The sequence below is a fragment of the Ursus arctos genome, unplaced genomic scaffold (assembly GCF_023065955.2).
Source record: "Ursus arctos isolate Adak ecotype North America unplaced genomic scaffold, UrsArc2.0 scaffold_13, whole genome shotgun sequence".
NCBI classification, from domain to species: Eukaryota; Metazoa; Chordata; class Mammalia; order Carnivora; family Ursidae; genus Ursus; species Ursus arctos.
This window is the reverse complement of record NW_026622797.1, coordinates 40,173,232-40,193,861: the sequence shown is the minus strand read 5'-3', so window position 1 is coordinate 40,193,861 and position 20,630 is coordinate 40,173,232. Positions and strand designations below refer to the sequence as shown.

Here is a 20,630-nt window from a genome sequence, read left to right as displayed (position 1 = left end):
ACTTTGAGAGCTGGTGACACTTTGGGACTCTATAAAGTTCTAGTTCCAAATCTAAATACTAGACTAAATATTTTAAGAATAAAAGAGATAGAGAATGTATTACCAGCAAGCTAATGGAAGAGTAGATTGCAGTGATCTATCAATGATAATGCATTTTCAGAGAACAAATGTTACAGTAAATAATTTGTTCTTTAAAGAGGATTACATTGATGGATCACCACTTAGGGAAGAAAATGAAACTCCTGGGAAGCCTGCCTTATGGAGAACTTCAGTTTCTAAGCGCTGCAACATGTGTCAATAAGGCAATCAGTTTTCTAAATCAAGCAGCATCTTTGTAACAATGAGCTAGTGACAAGTAAGGCCTGGGACTCAAAAAAACAAAAACAAAAACAAATCAAGTCTGAAATTCTTTTTAAAGGATACTGTCCAGCTGGAAAATACATTCAATGATCTAGTAGGCCAGAACGAGATCCGAACTAGGAAAACAAAGGAATAGCCATTCACATAAATACATACATGCCTAAGGGTCTGCTGTTTACAAGTGTCCCAAAGGTGACGTGTGTTTTATCTGACCCTTTTTACTTCAGAAAGGGATAAGTGAAAGGTGAGGGATAGATCAGTTATAATGCCAATACTCCTCCACCTGCACCACTAGGAGTGGCTTGTGACTGATTAGCCCATGAACATCCACAAACAAAGCTCAACCTTTAAGGTTCTTCCTTGGGATTTTTCAAGGGGGAGGAGTCTTAACCCATTTTGGTTGCTCTAACAGAGTACCACAGACTGGGTGGCTTATTAACACAGGAACTTTATTTCTTACAGTTCTGGATGCTGAGAAGTCCAAAATCAAGGCACCAGAAGGTTTTCTGTCTGGCAAGGACCCACTTTCTAGTTTATAGACAGTCACCTTTTCCCTGTGCCTTCACATGGCAGAAGGGGTAAGGAATTTCCCTAAAGTCTATTTTTTTTTTCAATTAGCCACAACTGCACCTTGGATAAAGCTTATTGGCTATGATACTGCCACTCTGCAAAACTGGAGTCTATTATTTCTAATCACTTCCTGAAGGCCCACCTCCAAATATCACATTGAGGATTAGGTTTCAACGTATGAATTTTGGGGGTATACACTCAGTCTATAACAGGGAAATAGAGGAAAAGGCCACTCTCCTGTTTGGTGGCATAGTGAGTTAAATTGTGACCCCAACAAAAGATATGTCCACATCCTAATCTCCAGAACCTATGATTGTTACCCTATTTGGAAAAAGAGTGTTTGAAGAGGTAATTAAGAATTCTGAGATAAGATCATCCTGGATTAACCCAAGTGGGCCCTAAGACTGTGACAAGTGTCCTTAGAAGGGAAAGACAAAGGGAGATTTAAAACAGATGAGGGAGAAAGCCTTGTGAGATTGACAGCAGAAATTGGAGTTACATAGCAACAAGACATGAAATGCCTGGAACAACCAGAAGCTGGACGAGGCAAGGAAGAATTCTCCCCTAGACTCTTTGGAGGGAATGTGGCCTGTTAACACCTTGATTTTAGACATCTGGCCTCCAGAACTGTAAGAGAGTAGATTTCTGTTGTTGTCAGCTACCCAGTTTGTGGTCGCTTGTTATGGCAGCCCTAGGAAACAAAGACAAGGGGAAATGGTGAAGATGTCAGTAGAAAGTAACAGGTAGTCCTGTGTACTCTCCTATAGAGAACAGCATCTGGAGAAGAAAACAGTAATGATAATTATACCAGACAATTCTATAGCATTTATTACCCGCCAAGCAGTGACTTAAACTTTTATATTTCATTTAATTCTCACAACAACCCTGGGGTAGGAACGTTATTGCTCTCTTTTAACAGAAAATTAAAAGTTTATCTTGTCTGAGGTCACATAGTTTGTAAAAGGCAGAACTGGGAATCTAATCCAGGCAGTCTGGCTTCAGAATATAAACTCTTAACCACCACACTATGTATAGCTTTCAATAGAGCCAGGATAGATGGCAGTAACAGGACAAGATGACAAAGACAGACAGACAGATGTGAACCGGACTACATTCGAGGTTCTATTTCTACTCGTCCTTGTTTTTTGTTTTGTTCTTTGCTCTCGTATATAATGAAGTCCACGAATATTTTATTTAGCATATACTGCACATCTACTGTGTGACAGGCATTATGCTAAATACTACAAACATATTCTCAGGGTTGAAAAAGAGCTTCAAGATTATGTACTACAACCACCCAACAGGTTCTTGGATCTGATCTGCAGTACCTTCACCAAGAAGAACTCAGGATGAAGAACTCACAGAATCCCAAGGCAGCCTATCCCACTTCTAGTCAGCTCTCACAATTAGCAAGTTCTCCCTTAGGTTCATTCACTGTTTACAGTCCTCGGTTATGTGAAGGGAACTATAATCAGCTACCACCTCTTGTTAAGAACATGGGATACTCCTGTCGCTGGTACTGGCATCCAAGTTTCCCAGTTATCTCCCACACTGTGACTCCACACAAACTGCAGATGTTTATTAGGGCCAATACATTTTCTTATGCAGGTCAATGAATTTCCTCTTCTGCTGAAACTAATTCAAACTGAGTTTCTCCAATAACCAAAGGAGTCCTACCTAATACATCACTTATATAGCTGCAAACAAAGTGATAGGAACTGAAAAGCAATCAAAGACTGTATGTGTTAGAGGGACAAAATATTTTGTTACTGACCTTTAACTTACTAAAGTACAACTTGAGAGCTATTTGCAGGACCTAGAGTTCTGGTAGATACCTGATATGAAGTCATGAGAAGTTAAAATCTAAATTCCCTAAAATATAAAGAATTCCTCAAAACTAAGAAAAAGAAAACAAATAGAAAATTAATAAAAATAAATTGAAACACCACTGAGAAGTCATCAATGGCCATTAAGCATATGAAAAAAATGTGTTCACAAGAAAAACATACATTAATACTTTTCTCCTGTCAGACAGATATCTAAACCTCTTATCACATAAACGTCTTAATGAAACTGCTAGAAAACAGTCACTATTAAATTTCATTGATGGGAAAGCAGAAAGATTATTCCCTGTAGAAAAAAAATCTAGCAATATATACTAAAATTACATTTGAATTTACCTTTCAACCCAGTGATCCCACTTCTAGATATCTAGCCCAAAGATACTACAGCAGGCAGAATTCAAGAGCCCCCAAGATTCTCAGGCCTTTATAGACTAATACACTTACTGCTGTGAAGAGATTTTTGCAGAAGTCCTTAATTGATTTTAAAATAGGAGATTATCCAAGTGGTTCTGATATCATCAGAAGAGCCATTTAAAGGAAAAGAATTTTCTTGGGCTGCTCACATAAGAGGAAGTCACAGAGATTCAAAGCATGAAAGGGATTTGACAGGACAGAGGTTGTTCACGGTCGAAATGGAGGGGGCCACAGGACAAAGCCCCAGGAGTAACTCCTGGCTGACAGCAAGCAGAATGCCAGGCACTTTAGTCCTACAACCTAAGAAACTGAATTCTGCCCAGAATTAATTTGGAATTTCATTTTTCCCCAGGGCCTCCAGATGAGTACTTAGCCTGGCCAACATCTTGACTTCAGCTTATAATACTCTGAGCAGAAAACCCAGGTACACAGTGCCAGACTTCTGATGTACAGAACTGTGAGCTCATAAATGGGTAGTTTTAATTTGCTAAGTTTGTAGCAATTTGTTATGCAACAGTAGAAAAAACATATAGGCACACTGGTAAATACAATAAATATAAACCAAGCTATTAATTTTGGCATAACTTATAATAGCAAAAACTTTAAAGAACCCAGTGTCCACCAACAGACGACTGGATGAGTAAACTCTAGCACATCCACACAACAGTATACCACGCATTTGTAAAAAAAACAATAAGGGAAAAGCTCTATATACTGGTATGCAGTAATCTCAAATGTACAGAATTAAAAGAAAAATGCAGAGACAGGACGGTGTTTACAGCATACTATCTTTTGCTTAAGTCTGGAGGGAAAGAAAATATGTTATTTTTTAAAGTAATAACTATAAAGTGGCAGTTGAAGGATAAACCAAAAACTAACAAAAAGTGTTAGCTATAAGGCAGTGAGTGCTATAAAAAAGAACTTTTTGCAATGATGGAATGTTCTCTGTCTGTGCTATCTAATGTGGTAGTCATTGGCCACCTATGGTTAGTGCGCACTTGAAAATTTGAAATGTGGTTAGTACTTAAAGGAAAGAAATTCTTTATTTAGTTGTCATTAATTTAAATTTAAATAGCTACATGGAACTAGTGGCGATCAGAATGAAGAGCAAAACCTACACCCAGGGAGAAAGGTCAAAGAGGATTACTATCTAAGTACCTTGTTACATACTGGAGTCACATATTTTAAAAGAACATTAAATCATATAATAATTGAAAAGACAAAATTAATACAAAAGGTAAAACAACCTCTCAATTTAGAACATTCTAAAATAAATCTATCAAGTTAGTGGCATAACCAGGCAGAACAGAGATTTACTTACTTCAAGTAACTTTAAAACACAACATTTTGATTGTAAATCCCTGGTGGCATATTCTAAGAACAAGACTAACTGAAATGAAATGTCAATATGCATGCACTGATCTTATTTTATTCTGAAATTATTATATGTACACTGTACAATAAAAGCAAATAAGTAGTTTTGTTCATGTCATTAGTAACCAAGATTTTCAGTGAAAGAGAAAAATATAAGAAAAAATATCAATATATGCTTATGATGAATTTCTCTTTAAAAAAAAAAAAACTTATTCTCTTCAGCTATCCACTGAAAGGACATAGAAATAATGACAACCCTAAACAATGAACATTTTTAGTGTCCAGGTTATAGTTTCTAAATAGAATTTCCTAGTAAAAGGAACAACAACTCTTTAAAGATGGCCGATTCCAGGACTGAGCCAGAAAATGTATACAATGAGCCCAGAGTATCTCACATGAGAAAAAAATATATCAAACAGGAATAACTACATGTCAAGAGGACTCTGTAGCCAAGGAATATCTTGATTATCAAAACCAATAATGATTAACTGCACTGGACTGAAACATATACAGATAAAAACTAGAAGCTCATGTAATAATAAAAAAAAATCCCTTTTGGAGATTACTAGACCAATTCACTACTCTGAGAATTTATAAACAGTCAAGCATTTATTCTGCCATTCCTGAAAAAAACTTTTTCAGGGTTTCCTTTATTAAATAATTCCAGTGAAATACAAAGAGAATGGCAGAACTAAAATCACCATTTCACATCTCCTAGTGAAACAGTGAATCAATGCAACCCAGAACAAATAATCCAGTTTTTCCAATAAATCAAAGGCATGGAAACAAAGAAAGAACTGTTTTAGAAAAGAGATGTAAAAGACATAATGACTGAATGTAATGTATAGACTTTGTTTGGATCATGACTTGACCAGCTGTAAAAAAAAAAAAAAAAAAAAAAAAAAAAAAAAAAAAAAAAAACTTAAGAAAAAGGAAACTTCTATATAGACCACATATTAGATAATATTAAGGGATTATAGCTAACATTTCAGATGTGATTAATGCCATGATGGTTTACAAGGTGGTAATTCAAACAAAAGCAAAAACAAAACAAAACCCAGAGGTCCTTATTACTTGGAGATGCATACTAATACTAAATTATTCACAGATAAACTGACAGTATACCTAAAATATGCTTTATAATTCTCCAGGAAAAAAAAAATGCAGCAGTAAAAGACAGGAAACTGGTTAAGAGTAGGGGAATAGATGGCAGAACACTGACAGAATGTTGATAAAAGCTAAGGTTTAGTGTTGGGTATATGGGAGTTCATTATACCATTTTTTAAATGCAAGTTTGAAAACATCCACAAAAGAAAGCCCACCCATGAATGTGTGCATTCACACACACACACACACACACACACACACGCACACGCACACACATGGTTCCTCAGTTTAACTTCCTAGGGTTCCCGCCACAGGACTCCCAAAGAAAACAGAAGGATACTGAATTTAAATTGTTTTGAATAAAGCCTAAGACGGGCCAAGATCATTAAGAGCCTATCAAATAATTAATAAAACAGTGAAGTTACTGAGAACCTACCATGCTCACAGTAGCGAAAGGAAAACAAAACAACTTGCTAGAGTTTTTGGGCAAAAGACAAAATACAGTTCCTCTCTTCATGGATTTTACAGTCCATTAGGAGACACAAATGCAAAAGTCATTATACAATAATGTGGTATATGAGACAACTTCATAGAAAGAGTAAAGCATGAAAAATGAGGAGATACTATCTAGCCGAAAGGCAAGGTTAGATAGCTTCCAGACCCTAGAGAAAGGAAGAAACTTGTACGAAAGACCCTGGAAGTCAGAGAGTGGGAGATGACAAGGGGAAAAAAATGGCTTTGAGAAAAAAGGAGAAGCTGTATGTCAGGCAAAGGAACATGGCTACGCAAGGAGGCAAAGGGAAATCAGCAAAGATTTTAAATAGAATTATTACATCTGGTTTTTATTTCTAAAGGACCACTTTGAGAATAAATCAGCATAAGGCTAAATTATAGGTTGAGACTGGGGGAAAAAAAGCAGTTAGGATCTCACTGAAGTAATCTAGACAACAATTGAGAGTCTGAGCTAAGGTGGTCTTAACAGGAATAAAAAAAGGTAAACAAGATGTAGTTATTAGGGAGGCAAAATCTATACATGGTGATTAATTGCACATATAGAAAGAGAAGTCAACAATGACTTCCAGGTTTCTAGCTCATTCAGCTGTGTGGATGATGGCGCCATATGATGAGACAGGAAAACAGGAAATGGAATTAATTTAAGATAGAAAAAAAAAAAAAACAGAACATTACAGTTCCAGAAGTGGTAAGACTAAGATGCCCATGAGTGTTCTAGATGTCCATTATCTGGTAGAAATGTGAGTAAAGATTTGACAGGTGAGCAATATACGTCAGAATTTTCAGTATACAACTAAAGTCACAGTACTGGGTGAGATCAATCTGGATGACAGGCAGCAGAGGAAGAGAAGTCCACAAAGGAGACTATACAGGAGAGACCAGAGAAGCTGGAAGAGAACCAGAAGTAGAACCACAGACATCTACTACATGTAAATGCTAAGGATGACGAAGATACCCTACTTGCTCCCAGGCACTCACAGTGTAGCAGGGAAGACAGACACATAAATGGCTAATTATAAAACTACTTAAGAAACTCCAAGATAACAAGCAAGCACATGGTAAAACTGAAACACTTCAAGGAAAAGAGAATATAAATTAAAAATTCAACAGAAGCACCTATCTTTATATTTCATTCATAAAATTATCAAAAAATATCCAGAGTAGAGAAAGTTTAAAAAAATTAAAATGTTTAGGATTAACAAGAATTAAAAATATTCAAAGGGGCAAAACAATAGAAAAACAATAACACACAGGTCAAAGCGACCAGAAAATAAGAATGATTAACAGAATTTCAGTGTTAATTAAATAATTCTTTATGAATGCATAAGTACACATTATTTTATGTGTTTAACTCATAATTACATAATTCTTTATGAATGCGTAAATACATATTTTGTGTGTTTTATTCACAAACTTACCCAAAGATAAGGAACTAAATATCTCTAAATGATTAAAATAAGTTACCCATTTGGGAGTATGAATATGAAAAAAGTCTCAAATAAATATGTATATACTGCCCTCATGGGGCAGTAATATGTAGTTCATTAAAATATTAGCAGAAAATATATTGGACTCCTTGAATATAGTTTAATCCTAATTATTTTAGCCAATGAAAAAGCAACACTAGTGTGACTAGTAACATAAACCATCTAAAAATTATTCATGTACATATTTCTTCTTATGCTAAGTTTCTTTCCTGATTGGGGAGCATTAACCTTGTATTCCAAGAGGTGTTGTAACTTTTAGGTGACCTGGATCAAAAATTCCATGCACAGATAATTCAGACCTGATATTCCATGCATAAATAAATCAGCCTTTAAACACCATTAAATAATGTTCCTTTTTTTGTCAAACTGCACTGTACTATAAATCTCAAGATTTATAAAAAGGTAAAGATGAAAAGAAAATGACTTACAATTACACATGTTGGGACTTCACGAAGAGAATATTCTGCCTTATTAGGAAGATCTTGATTGCCTACCAGCTCATAAACAGCAGGATAAGGTAACAAGTTCACCAGTCCTAGAAAAGACTAGGAAGGGAAGAAAGAAAACACTGACATTTAAATGGTGCATTTTTTTCAAACACATCCATGATATAGTTTTATAGGAGTATGACTATGAGGGTTAATTTTTTTAAATAAGCCTAATTAATCCACATAAATGTGAAATATATACATGTTAAGTGCCAAATAGCTAACATCAACAATAATCTGTGTCCTGATAATGCATAACAATTGTAACAGAATACATAGGAGTTGGAAAATGTTTTAAAATGTCTTATATCTCTTGAAAAGTTTGGTTTTGAGAAAAAAATGAAATGATTCATCTTTCTCATTATTTGCATTGTTATAACTAATGCGTAAGAAATACAAGAGAATAACACTGTGGGGCTCTGAAACAAGATAATAAATTCTATATATTCTCACACTCAGGGCACAAGGCTTTATCCTAACTACATTCGCTGGAAATCCAACTAACCTAAATATTACAGTTAATTTTAAAAAGCCATGGCTTTCCCTATCAAAACAAGCTCATTTTCTGGTGCAATCTTAACAAGTTAATCTCTCCATGTAGTTTTTAAGCTCTCACTCTCATTTCATTTTACTAAAAGCAACCTGAATATTTTTCTTAGGCACAGTTCATTCTTTGGATCCCCTGCACAAAAGCATGCAGCGGTTGCCCATCACTATTAAGCCTAAACTTCTTAGCATGACTTTCAAGGTGCTTGACTAATTGACACCCTTCTTCTCTTCACAATGTCAAAAGCCTTGTTTTCTATTATTCCTCAGCAGGAAGTCACTACTTCAGTCAATTGAATCTGCCTGTGGTCTCCTTCAAATAAATGACTGCCACATATGCAAACCTTTTTATCCTACCAACATATTCCTCCTGCCCTCCCACTTACTCATTATCCTACTTCATAAGCTTGCCATATTTTTTTCTAGAAGGCTTTCTAATGAACTCTATTCACCTCTAGAAACCCTGTATTCTGCCAACACTTGTATGTTTCATTAGCATTGTTTTAACTGTACTTATTTGCAACTATGAAGTTTTCTGCTTATCATTTAAAAATTTGAGAATCAAGAATTTTCACTATAATCAGAACACAAGAAAATTTAAAAGAACAGTTAATTCAATCTCTCACATAATAGATGAAAAACTTAAGGACCACAGAAGTTAAGTGACTCAGCCAAAGACACGCAATCAGAAAGTTGGTAGCAGACTAATTGGCATTTTCTTACTTTCAGGCTAGGCTACTCATGACAACTCCCAGTATAATCTTGAGACACAATTTGTCTGAGGACATGGAAGGTACAGTCCATTTTAACCCCACCTCCACCCTTATTATGCCAAATGCAATATTCCTTAACAAATAACAGTGGTTATAATGAATATATTTAACACAGTGGTTTTTAATAAATGTTGCTGTAGAATGAAAAATGAACTTTTAAAAGCTTCCTTTTCTTCCCATGAATATTCCATAAAATGGAGATGGAATTCTAACTACTTCTAAGAAAATAATCTATATACTCCTGATTTAAACCTAGTGTCATTTGGATAGCAATAAAGTTACCATAAAGTAGAATAACTAAATTTAATAACCTAGTTGACATTTACTGAATGCTTATCTAAAGAATACTACTCAAGAAGTGTTCACTATAGAGAAAACAAACAAACAAACAAACAAACAAAAACTGGTATCAAGGAAAGGATGTTTAAGGAATGTGTCAATTAATTATACATAAAATGAACTGCAGGGAAACTAGAGTTCATGGCCGAACCCACCTAGGAAAAATTCACTAATCATCAAGGTGTTGACTACAAAGATGATTAAGACAGATTTTATATTTGTATTATTCATCTAGTTTATGAAAAAATAAATTAAAAATAAAAGAATATGCTTTATAATTTAAACATGTAAATATTTTATAAATGTTCTTAATATTAACCCAATATTTAGAGTTATAAATGAGTCTTATTTAAAATATCGTTCTCATCTATTGTAGCCATGACAGAGTACAAGAAACTTTTAATAAATGTTCATCTTAGGGGCGCCTGGGTGGCGCAATCGTTAAGCGTCTGCCTTCGGTTCAGGGAGTGATCCCAGCGTTCTGGGATCGAGCCCCGCATCAGGCTCCTCTGCTAAGAGCCTGCTTCTTCCTCTCCCACTCCCCCTGCTTGTGTTCCCTCTCTCACTGGCTGTCTCTCTCTGTCAAATAAATAAATAAAATCTTTAAAAAATAAATAAATAAAATTAAAAAATAAATGTTCATCTTAACAACTGACACTGTCCACAAAGGCACATGGTCCTTACAAATTGAATATCAATACTACACTGAGAGTTTTTGTATTATATGCAAATGAGGAATTCCATGGGTAAACATGAAACTTCCTCCTTTTGTCTAAGCAATAAAACAACCTAGACCACATAGAATCATGATAACTTCTGATATGGTACTCTAAACTAATTACATAGAACATAAGGTAAAAATAATTCAGTAATTATATTTGAACAAAACAAACTTAACAATTTTAAAGAAACTCGAGAAAATTTCAGCAGCTTGTTTCTAGGAGAAAAATGCATTTTTCATACAGTGAGTATTTTTTAAAAACATTAGCCTACTGTAAAATTGTGATGTCTTAATAAACACTTGTAGAATTCAAGAAAATATAATCATGAGTTCTCATGAAAACATAAGATGTTGCTAATATCAAACATTAATTATCCTAAAGCTTACATTAGCACAAAACATTTTACTTCCATGTCTTGAAGAAAATAAGGTTTTGTAAAGTAATAGTAAGGAAACTAATTAAAGGTCAAATATTTGATATATTTTGAGACTAAAGCATTTTAAAATTACCCAAGATCAAACACTTTTTTATGAATTAAAACTCCTTCAGGTTGACAATGCTCATCCACTCACTTATTAATTCAAAACATTTTAACACCAGCTGCTTAACAGCAATTATGCCAGATGCTAAGAATAAAAATATGAATGAATAGAGGAATGGTCCCTGCCCTCAAGGACTCACACTGTAATAGAGAACAAACACACTATTAGATCTTTTAAAACGGTTCTCTTGGGGCTCCTGGGTGGCTCAGTCGTGAAGTGTCTGCCTTCGGCTCAGGGCGTGATCCCAGGGTCCCGGGATCGAGCCCCGCATGGGAGCCTGCTACTTCCTCTCCCACTCCCCCTGCCTGTGTTCCCTCTCTCGCTGGCTGACTCTCTCTCAGTAATAAATAAATAAAAATCTTAAAAAATAAAATAAAATCGTTCTCTAAGTAACCTGATGGTACCATACAATGGAGCAGCGTGGAAGGACACTGGGAGGATCACACTATACAGCAAAGCAAGAGGAGATGAGAGCTATGACTGCAAAGTAGGCAGGGGAGATGTACTATGTTAATGAGCACTACCTTTATCCTCTAGGAAAAAGAACAAAGTTTTTCTGGAAAAGTAATGGGAATTTCATTTTACCTTATGGATAGAAAGCTATGAAGGAAAATGGTTTTGAGGGTAGACGATACTGGGGAAAAAGAAATTAAGATCTGGGGTTCTCAGAATGAGATATCAATTATACTTATTGCACCAAAAATGTATTTTTAAGTGTCCAATACAGAAATCAGAAAGTGATTTAAAAAGGCAAATTTAAGGGGCGCCTGGGTGGCTCAGTCGGTAAGCGTCTGCCTTCGGCTCAGGGTGTGATCCCGGCGTTCTGGGGTCGAGTCCCACATCAGGCTCCTCTGCTGGGAGCCTGCTTCTTCCTCTCCCACTCCCCCTGCTTGTGTTCCCTCTCTGACTGGCTCTCTCTCTCTCTGTCAAGTAAATAAATAAAATCTTTAAAAAAAATAAAAATAAAAATAAAAAAAATAAAAAGGCAAATTTAAGATAAGAGAATAAAATCATTTTAAATAGTTTTACATCTTTCCAATCTATACCTTCCTATTTGTTTTTCTTGTCCTATCGCACTAAGATCTAATACAATGATAAATTGGTAAGAGTGAATAGATTTTAGGTCTAATTTTTCACCATTAAATATGGGATTCGTGTTTTTGATAGATAGTATTTATCAGATTGAATGAAATCTGCTGTTTTTATCAGAAATGGACATTAAATTTTGTCAAATGATGTGTCCATGTCTACTGAAATCATCATGAGTCTTCTTTATTCTGTCAATATAGTGAATTATAGTACCATTTTAGAATGAGAAACCAACTTTCTATTGCTTGGGATAAACCCCACTTGATCACAAAAAATGATGCATCCTTTTATATATTACTATATACAATTTGATAATATTTTGTTAAATATTTAAGTCTATACAGATATATTTTCTTTTCAGTAACAGTTTTGTCTCATCTACATCAATATTATGCTGGCCTCCTCACATAAGTTAGAAATTGATTCTTCAACCTCTGTTGTAGGAAAAAACTTCTATGAGAATGGTGTTCTTTCTCCTATAAGAGTTCCATAGAATTCACCAGTGAAACCATGTGGCTCTCTATGGAAGTTTTTTCATAACAAATACAATTTCTTTAAGAGATACATAGCTATTCAGATTTTCTATTTTATGCTGGGTCAGTTTTGGTAAGCATATTTAAGAAGTTTGCCAATTTTATCTAGCCAGGGGTTTAATACTTTTAATAATCATTTGCAAGTACCAACTTTTGGCTTTGTTACTTTTCTCTATCTTTTTTCTGTTTCATTGATTTCTGCTCTAATGTTTATTATTTCCTTTCTTCTATTTGCTTTGGGTATAATTTGTTCTTTTTCTAGTTTGAGTGAAAACTTGACTCATTAATTTTAGATATTTCTAATATAAATATTATAGTTAAATATCCCACTAACACTACTTCAGAAACATTTGCAAATTTTCTATTTTATTTTTTATTTTCTGCTTTAAAATATTTCCTAATTTCCCTTATGACTTCTTTGAGCTGTGTGTAATTTAGAGGTGTATTTCCAAATATTTGGGCTTTTACAGTGTCTAGCTTGTGATACTTAGGTTCACTGTGGTATCAGGACATACTTTGTATTATCCCAATCATTTTTAAATTTATGCAGACTTAACACTCTAGCGCAGCAAGTCTCTTGGTAAGCATGCTAAGTGCTCTTGAAAAGAACGTGTTCTGCAGTCACTGAATATAGTATTCTATAAAGAACAATTAGATCAAGTGATAACTAGTGATATTCATATCATGTACCTGAGAATAGACTGAAAGATGTTACATCAATTGCTATAAGTGGAATGTTAAAATCTTCAACTGTTACTATAGATTTGCCTATTTCTTCCTTAAGTTATTTTAATACTTAATACATTCTGAATCTCATTTCTAGGATCATAACTAATTTATGATTGTTATGTCTTCCTGATATATTAACCAATGTTTCTTAATCCAACATTACTTCATTTTCTGACATTAAATATGGCTATTGCAGTCTTTTAATGTATATTTTTTCCTCTCTTTTTCTATTCATTGACTTTCAACTTATCAGTGTCTTTTTCTTTAAAGTGAATTTCTTAGAGACAGCACATATTTGGGTCTTATTCTGAAAATCTCTGCATTTTAATTATTTAGTCTCTTACACGTAATGCAGTTACTGATTAGGGCTACTATTTTCCTATTTGTTTTCTTTTTTCCCATCCCTTTTCTGTCCCTCTCTGCATTTTGGGGTTATTTTTAGAGTTTTATATTAACTATATCTTTTGCATTTTATTTAGTGGTTTTTCCAGGTCAGCTGTCCAATAGACCTCTCTGTGGTGTTGGAAATGTTATATTATTTGAACTACGCAACAATCACTAGCTACATGCGGCTATTTAACACTTAAGATATGATTAAATATACTTGAGTGACTGAATTTTTGACGTTGGTTTTAAGTACGTTTATATAGCCACATGGTACTCTTGTCTATCATATTCCAAAACACAGCTATAGAGAGGTAAGAGGAGGCTGGACTGGATATAAATTTAGCATACCTCATTATATACGGAGGCCATATTATTGTTTTCCATAATTTAAAAGATAGTAAAATTAAATCCCAATTCCCTAGGGAATAATATTTAGAACAAGCTGAGCACTAAGAATGTTTGCTATGAGTTATTTCTAGATAATTCAGTTCATAGGTTAGAGGAGTATACATTTTTTAACAGAAATTAACCAATAGTTCATACTGACATTTCTAATTCAAAGTCAAAAAAGTTAAATACAATCCCAACCTTGTAATAGAAATAGACATATTTTCTAGGGATTAAAAATTAATGTTGTTCCACTTCATGTAAAATTTAAGAATCTTGAAACTACATAATTTGTATACCATATCATTTGCTTACCCTGTGAGGTAGAGCTGTCATATATATTATCGCTAAGTATAAAATATATCCCACTATATGTCAGTTTTCTTTTAAATAGTCCTATGAATTAAGAGAAAAATGGGGTTTTTCTAAAAGATTTTATTTATTTGTTTGAGAGAGAGCACGCGCAAGCACACATGAGCAAGGAGTAGTGGCAAAGGGAGAGGGAGAGAGAGAATTCCAACCAGGTGCTACACTGAGCATGAGCCTGACAGAAGGCTCAGATTTCACATCCCTGAGACATGACATGAGCTGAAATCAAGACTCAGACGCTTAATGGACTGAGTCACCTCGGCGCCCCAACAGGCTTTTTTATACTCACTCACCTACTTGCAATTTCTTTTCAGTCTGAAAATCCAAATGTCCTTTGACCTGAAGAAATTCCTTTAGTGTTAAATAAAATGCAGGTCTGCTGAAAAGTATTTTCTTAGCCTTTAAAGTTTATTTTACTTTTATCCTTGAGTATTTTTGCTGGATACAGAATTCTAGATTGAGTGAGCCTCCCCCTTTCAGCACATTAAAGATGCTCTATTATCTTCTGGCCTCCACAGTTTCCAATGAGACATCAGCACAATTTTCTGCCGTTCCCCTGTATGTTGAATTTCCATGGTTTCCTTCAAAATTTTTCCTTTATCTTTAGTTTTCAGCAGTTTGTATGTCTCTAATGAGCCTTGCTGTGCTTTCCTTTGGATTTTCATTCTTTGCATATTCTTCCTTGGGATTCGCTAAGTTTCTTGATCTATAAATTTACATTTTTCAAGATATTTGGAAATTCAGCTTTTGTTCAATATCTTTCTGTCCCATTCCCTTTCTCTTCCATTTCTGATATACCAATTGAACTTTTGGTAAGGTCTCACAAATCACAGAAGCATTCCCTAGTTTTTCTCTCTGCTCTTCAGATTATATAACTTCTCTTGATCTATCTCAAGTTCATGCTAGTTCTTCTGTCATATTCAAATATTCTATTAAGCCCATCTAGAAAACTATTTCAGATAAGGTAGTTTAGTTCTAGAATTTCTATCGGGTTCTTTTATATGGCTTCTATTTCTTTACTACAATTTCCAGTTTGTTTATTCATTACAAGCATATTTTCCTTTCCATGCTACTTATAACAACTCCTTCAAAATTCTTGTAAATAATTCCAATTTCTTCATCATTTCAATCTCTATTAGTTGCCTTCTTCTGGGTGTGAATCACATTTCTCTTATTCTTCATATGTCTAGTAATTATGGACTATATCCAATACATTGTGAAAGATATATTCCCCAATGCTGATTTTAATTTAACAGTTAACATGGCAAATTCAAACTCTAAACTCTGACCTTTGTGGTAAGAGCATCTGCTATCTGTTAAGCCCAGTTCAGGGGAGAGTCTTATATTTGCATAGCATACACACAAAGTTTAAGTGCCCCCTATGTAAGTCTCTCCGTTCCAGAGACCACCTTCCATTTTCCAGCTTCTGTGTAGCCCCAAAACTTCTCTTCTGCTTTTTCAAACTTGTCAGGGTATGGATATCTGTCTGTGGAGCACCAACTGGTGCTTGCCCTCAGAAAGTCTGTTAAATCCAGAATCTCAAGCAGTGCCATCTTTTCATCTGCATACTGACTCCCCTCCTTTTTTTTTTTTTTTTTTTTTTTTGGTCTCTTTTTAGCCATTCCAGTTGATTTTTAAAGTCATTTTTCCAGAGTTTGTGTTTTCTACTGGAGGGAACTAGCATACCATTACAGAAAGTAGAATTTCATTTTTTAAATAATTTTATGACATCCTTTGAAACTTTCCCAGGCTGCCACAAAGTCAAAGTCAGGAATCCTCAAGTCATTTAACTTTAGTGAAATTTGGGAAACATGTCAAATACATAAAAGCCATTGAATTGTAACAGATCATTGTATAGGTACTTCAGAATTTCTCTTTTTTGGCGCATTATTCTAAATCATAGCATCTTCCTTCTGCCCACTCCTCTTTCAAATAATCCTGACAATTTTCTATTAGATTTAAACCCATGGACGAAAAGCTTCCTTTTTTTTTTTTTTTTTTTTTGCTTTAGTTGATTGGTCTTTGTTTTAGGGTTTTGGTGGGGGAAGGGAGGTTGTTTTTTCACAGCATGTCTGGTGTGTATTACTCTTCATTAAGAGAAAAATTACAATATTGTGAGAGGAAAACATCTTTGCAAAATGCAATTCCCTTTGAACACTGATAGTTCTAGCCACTTATTTTGAAAACAAAAAAAATTAGAAATGAAATAAAGGAGAGAAGAGAAACTTAGGAAAAGCTGCTGGTTGTAACTGAATATATATATAAAGTACGGATGAAGTAATTTTTGAGAGAGATACTCAGATCATTCCCTACCTTTTGACAGCTCCGGTCAATAGGATCCACTGGAGTAGATCTGGGATGGGTTACTCTAACATCATCTCTTCCACATTCCAGATTGGCCCATAATTCAGTTATAAGTGTATTAATAAACCCTAAGAAGAATTATTTTACATCATATTTACAGTATACTATTTCTTCGGAATATAGAAAAAGACATAATTATCGCTCTGACAAGATTCGTCCAAAAGACAAAAGACACATACTTATATCTTGCATAAGAAATAACCTCTCACCTTGGTAGAAATTATATCTCCTGCTAGTCATTACACCTTCATGATACCTCATTGTCATAAAACTGCATAATAACTAAATTCTGAGACACTATTTCCCTGGAGAACTGAATTTTGAGTCTACGTATTTATTCCTTAGCCAACAACATTGAGCATGTTTTTCTGAAAAATAAGATTTACACTTTACTCTGCAAATGGGCCAACAATGAAAGGCAGCTGAAAGGTGGTATATATGTACATGCGTGCATGCGTGTGTGCATGCGTGCGTGTGTGTGTGTGTGTGTAGAGGCATCAGGAGGCAGGGTAGGCATTTAAATAGTGTGTATTCCTTATTCTAATATCGCTTTTCTGGTAATTCTTATGCTTAAAACAATTCTTCCCTTCACACAACTTCTGGCTCAATACAGTTGAAATTCTCATGAGTCAGATACTATATATCTAAATGAAAGTGATTATTAAGGTTGACTATTAAATTCTTTTAAGAAGAATCAAATTACATTAAAAAAGCGTAAGACAGAACATCTAATCATAAAGTTAATAAGTTCGTAATAACATTAGAGCAGAAAGGCTTGTTAGATATAAGAGAAAAAATATGGGCTCTGAAATCAAGAATATCAGTGTTGAAATTATAAACCTGCCCGCTCAGTAGTTTTATGTCCTTAAACAAATCCCTTGACTTCTTAGAGCATCAGTTCCCCCTTTTGAAAACCGAAACAGTGCTATATTTGAGGGTTCTCATGAAGTATAAATGGGATGATATATGTAGGGTTACTAATATTGTACCCCAAGACATCATATGAACTCAAGTAGTGTTAGTCTTCTTTCCATTGCCTTGTAAAATAACTGCATTTAATCCTCTGATGAGAAGCTTGATATCATGAGGCTTAGACACTTAATGATTTGACCAACAGGGAAATCTGAGATTAAGTCTAGTCTCCAAATGCTTCCATTAATGTGCCTCTAGTATGGCAATATATTAGATTTTATACTGAGTAGAAGAATAAATAAGTTGTTCAGTTTAGGACAACTTCTACCAAGAAACATGTTTCATAATTCAAGTACTCCAAATTAGTTTAGCCAAAAAGTTTTTAAGATATATTATAATAAAATATTTTCATTTAAGAAGAGAATTAGTTGTGGTCAGTGTAAGCTTCGAAAAATAGAATCACAGCATCTCTATTAGAAGTATGTCTTGTCTCTGGTTCAGGGTTCAGATAACCTTAAGATATACTAAGTTAGTAATGTTTAAACTTCTTAAAAATCCAATCCATAGTAGATAATACATGCTCATTGCAAAGACAGTGGTGAAAGCTAAGTGGTGAGAGGGAAGCTTTCAAGAAGCAAAAGAGGAAGAAGGGGAGTAAGGAAATGGATGTATGTATATATGGTAACTACTGTGGTTGTAAATTTCGAAGTTTATACAGGCCACTAAAACTGAGCATTAAGAAATCCTATAAGACTTAAAAAAAAAAAAAAGAAAAGAAAAGAAAGAAATCCTGTAAGATTCAGATGTACCGAAAGGATGATATCCTTTTGATTTATAAGATGAAGACAACTTCCTAAAGCATCAAGTACTTCTCAGTTTAATTCATTACGTTCCATTGTTCTCAGAAAAGAGCACAAGGCTGTGTGTGTGTGTGTGTGTGTGTGTGTGTGTGTATCTTTCAAGGGGAAAAAAATTCCATTGCAATTTCATGGAAGAGAAAAAAATAAAGGAAACCCTGTAACTTTCCCTTACCTATGCCCTAACTTGGGAAAAAGAACTTTAGAGTAAATATCCTGAGAGTTGATCATGCCAGTTAAATTTTCTATTGGCTTGCTCATTTTATTTAAAATAACTAGAATTCTAATTAAAAGGAAAAACTTACCTGAACTTTGTAGTGCTACTGCACCTGCTGCTGTTGATGCCACTTGTGTTACCAAAACTCCATAGCCAAACTTTTTATGCCTGCTGATCTAATAACATAAGTAAGGAACAATGAAAAGCAGGAAAACATAAAATGCTAATATTTTATTTACATGTTACATGTAGAGTTACTGATTATTCTTATTAGAATACTACACATTCTTGGGGCGCCTGGGTGGCACAGCGGTTAAGCGTCTGCCTTCGGCTCAGGGCGTGATCCTGGCATTATGGGATCGAGCCCCACATCAGGCTCCTCTGCTATGAGCCTGCTTCTTCCTCTCCCACTCCCCCTGCTTGTGTTCCCTCTCTCGCTGGCTGTCTCTATCTCTGTCGAATAAATAAATAAAATCTTAAAAAAAAAAAAAAAAGAATACTACACATTCTTTCAACTAAAGATAATGAACAGCAAAACAAACTCAAACACCCTATCAATGAGTTAATATTTTTGATAATCTTATTTCACATATAGGTTCTGGCCCCAGCCTTAAATTTAAGTAGCTTTTTGCCTTGAACAAATCACTTCTCTCTCTAGGTCTAAGTCTCTTCATACATAAAATAAGGGACCTTGACCAGATAAAGATTAACATGCCTTCCAACTTTAAATTCTATTATTTTATTCCTTAGGTTAGTTCTTCAATAATAAATTTCCTCATTAATAAATCTATACTGGCTGCCAGTTGAACTATATTTGTAAATAATCAAAAAACTTTAAAAAATAGTATCTTCTCAATGGTAATTATTTTTAGAGGAAAGTGACATTTTTTTTCCTAAGGTAATTATATATATTTTTTACACACACACACAAAGAATCCTCATCATTAACACACAGGTTTCTAAACAGTGTCATAGAAGACCTTGGATAATCTGTTATGTCACAAAAAGAGTACTATACATATATTCATAGTAAAGTACAGAAGTATCGCTCTTGGCAGGAAACAATATGGAAGTAACAGACATTAAAAAAAAATATTCCTCCTTCTCAGATCTTAGTTATGACCAGGTTGGCTAATAAAATGGTTGACTTCTAAACAAAGCTAACCATTTATAATTTATATTTTATTCACATTTCATTAAAAGAATCTGTTTTAATCAAATTTTAAAAATATAAACTGTATATTAGTTTTGAAGGCAAAAAAAATGTAGAAAGGAACTAAAAGATCATGGGAAAGAATTAAATTTCTTCAATTTTCTGCTATTCATCTCTTCATAAGTTTGCCTTCCTTTTCCAATTTTATTACTCATGTTTTCCACTTTCCTTAATTTACCATACATTATTTCTATAGTTAGATGACACAGAGGCACAAATACATGAAAGTCTTTTTCCTGCTTGCCCACTTCCATAATAACTGAAAAAACACCTTACTCATCAGTCATCCCCACTGACCCTGCTGATTTTGATACTAGCAGCCACAGGAGCCTCCCAAATTCACATTAAGTGCTGAAAAGGAAGAGGCAAAGAAAAACTTCAGAGAAGTTAGAGATGCTTTATTAAAGTAAGACTTAGCTTTCAGGAACACTGTCAAAAACAAATTTGAGCTCTAGTCCTACTGCTTTCAGTAACTAGGTGTGTGAGCATTCACA

The 20,630-nt window shown here is 34.4% G+C and overlaps 1 protein-coding gene across 6 annotated transcripts in view; it reads right to left on the bottom strand.

Moving 5' to 3' along the window:
- Positions 1–20,630, bottom strand: part of TBC1D32 (TBC1 domain family member 32) — a 216,044-nt gene that overhangs the window by 113,784 nt on the left and 81,630 nt on the right. For all 6 annotated transcript variants that reach the window (XM_057311112.1, XM_057311111.1, XM_044386282.3 and 3 more), the window contains 3 exons: positions 19,012–19,099; positions 16,887–17,005; positions 8,098–8,214 (listed from right to left, as the gene is read on the bottom strand). In XM_057311112.1, the coding sequence (XP_057167095.1) occupies positions 8,098–8,214; positions 16,887–17,005; positions 19,012–19,099 (324 nt within the window). The remainder of the gene's footprint in view (positions 1–8,097; positions 8,215–16,886; positions 17,006–19,011; positions 19,100–20,630) is intronic.